This window comes from Plasmodium inui, assembly GCF_000524495.1.
Source record: "Plasmodium inui San Antonio 1 unplaced genomic scaffold supercont1.243, whole genome shotgun sequence".
In the NCBI taxonomy this organism is placed as follows: Eukaryota; Apicomplexa; class Aconoidasida; order Haemosporida; family Plasmodiidae; genus Plasmodium; species Plasmodium inui.
The window spans coordinates 4,244-5,944 of NW_008482077.1; the positions used below are offsets into that span (position 1 = coordinate 4,244).

The 1,701-nt window shown below is 42.7% G+C and overlaps 1 protein-coding gene across 1 annotated transcript in view; it reads right to left on the minus strand.

Annotated features, from left to right (window-relative positions):
* The window catches only part of C922_05853 (hypothetical protein), a gene marked incomplete at both ends in the record, with an annotated part of 2,745 nt that extends 1,561 nt beyond the window's left edge, over positions 1 to 1,184 (minus strand). Inside the window, one exon of the mRNA XM_008821424.1 lies at positions 21 to 1,184. Coding sequence (XP_008819646.1) covers positions 21 to 1,184 — 1,164 coding nt within the window. The remainder of the gene's footprint in view (positions 1 to 20) is intronic.
* Positions 1,185 to 1,701: the final 517 nt, after the last annotated feature.

Consider the following 1,701-nt stretch of genomic DNA (forward strand, 5'->3'; position numbering starts at 1 on the left):
TCTTCTTTCGCTGCTTCCACAGGGCCCTCTGCCTTTTCTGTTTGCTCCTCCTCCGTAACTTTATCTACTGCCTCTTGCACAACTCCAAGGGCCCCCTTCACAGACTCTTCTATTTTTTTCATTTCCTCCTTCAAGATATCATCCACAGAGCCCACAGCTGTTTCTGCTCTTTCCTTTTCCTCCTCTGCGAATTCTTCTTTTGACTGCTCCCCTAATGATTGTTCAGTTTCCTCCTCTTCAGATTCCTGGCCGTCCTGTTCTGTTGACTCCTCTTTATCCTGGTCTACATGCTCTTCTACAGTAATGACAGGGTCCTCCACAACAACGGGCATGTCCTCTATGTCGACGGATGCCTCTTCTACTTCTTCCTTGTCCTCCTCTTCAATAACTTCATCCGCAACTTCCTTTTCGAATAACTCGCTAACCTCCTTTCCAGATTCTTCCGTGCCCTCCTCTTCAGGCTCTTGTAGAACATCGGCTACTTCGTCTATTGCCTCTTTATCACCAACTTCCGTAGAATCCTCCACGACTTCCTCTGGTTTTTCTATTTTTTCCTCCTCAAAGTCTTCGTAGTCCTCATCATCATGGTCCCCGATATTTCCAGACAGCATAGAGAGTATGTTTTTCTGTAGATCTAATACCAGCTTTCCTGATTCAGCTTCATCGAATTCTCCCTTCAAAGAGAACATGCCCAGCAAGGTTTTCTTAATGTCATCTTCAGCTCCTAGCAACGCTGTTTCTTTTTCCTCACCCTCGGATAAGTTAACTAATCTATTTTCATTTGCGTCCAGACTGGCTTCTTTATCGGATTTAACCTCACATGAATCTTCTCTTTGTGACTCGTCTTTTTCCGAATCCCCTTCTTCGTCCTCTTCGTCTTCTTCTTCGTCCTCTTCGTCTTCTTCTTCGTCCTCTTCGTCTTCTTCTTCGTCCTCTTCGTCTTCTTCTTCGTCCTCTTCGTCTTCTTCTTCCTCCTCCTCTTTGTCATCTCCTACACCTCCAGAAAACATAGACAGCAGATTCTTCTGTAGATCTAGCGCCAACTTCTTGGATTCTTCTTCATCGAATTCTACATTTCCAGAGAACATATCCAAAACTTTCTTTCTAATGTCCTCTTCAACTTCAAACAATGCCGACTGTATTTGTTCTCCTTCTTCTTCGCATCCTTCATTGGAAACAAACATTGTCGCATCTTTCTTCTACAGTACCCTGTTATACACGAGGTAAAAAAATGCGTTACCCCGAGAAAAAGCTACAGTTCAGGAAGGTTGAATTCCAATATTCACGCGAATACACATTCACGTGCGGCTTTATAAGAATCGCCTTCTCAATATCTATCCCATCTTTAAGGAGATTGAGCAGTGGTCACACAAATATAGGAAATAAGGCAGCAGTTAATGAGACTGCTGTCAACTGAATAAAGAAGTTTCTCACATGGAACTGACATAGTCAGTAGAGGATTTTTTATAGATAATTAAGATAGGGGGAAGAAACTGTTGACTCCCCTGTTATTGTACTAGAAAGCATTGCAAAATGGGAATGTATCTCTCCCTCACTGTTCAATCTGAGTCGTAGCATGCATGTGTATATTTACACATACGTCCCTGTTCTCTGGGTCACGAGAAAGGAACTCATTATTCTTCCATTAGACTATCATAATCATTAGCATTATGATCAGTAGTAAGTGGTGGACTTGGGGGT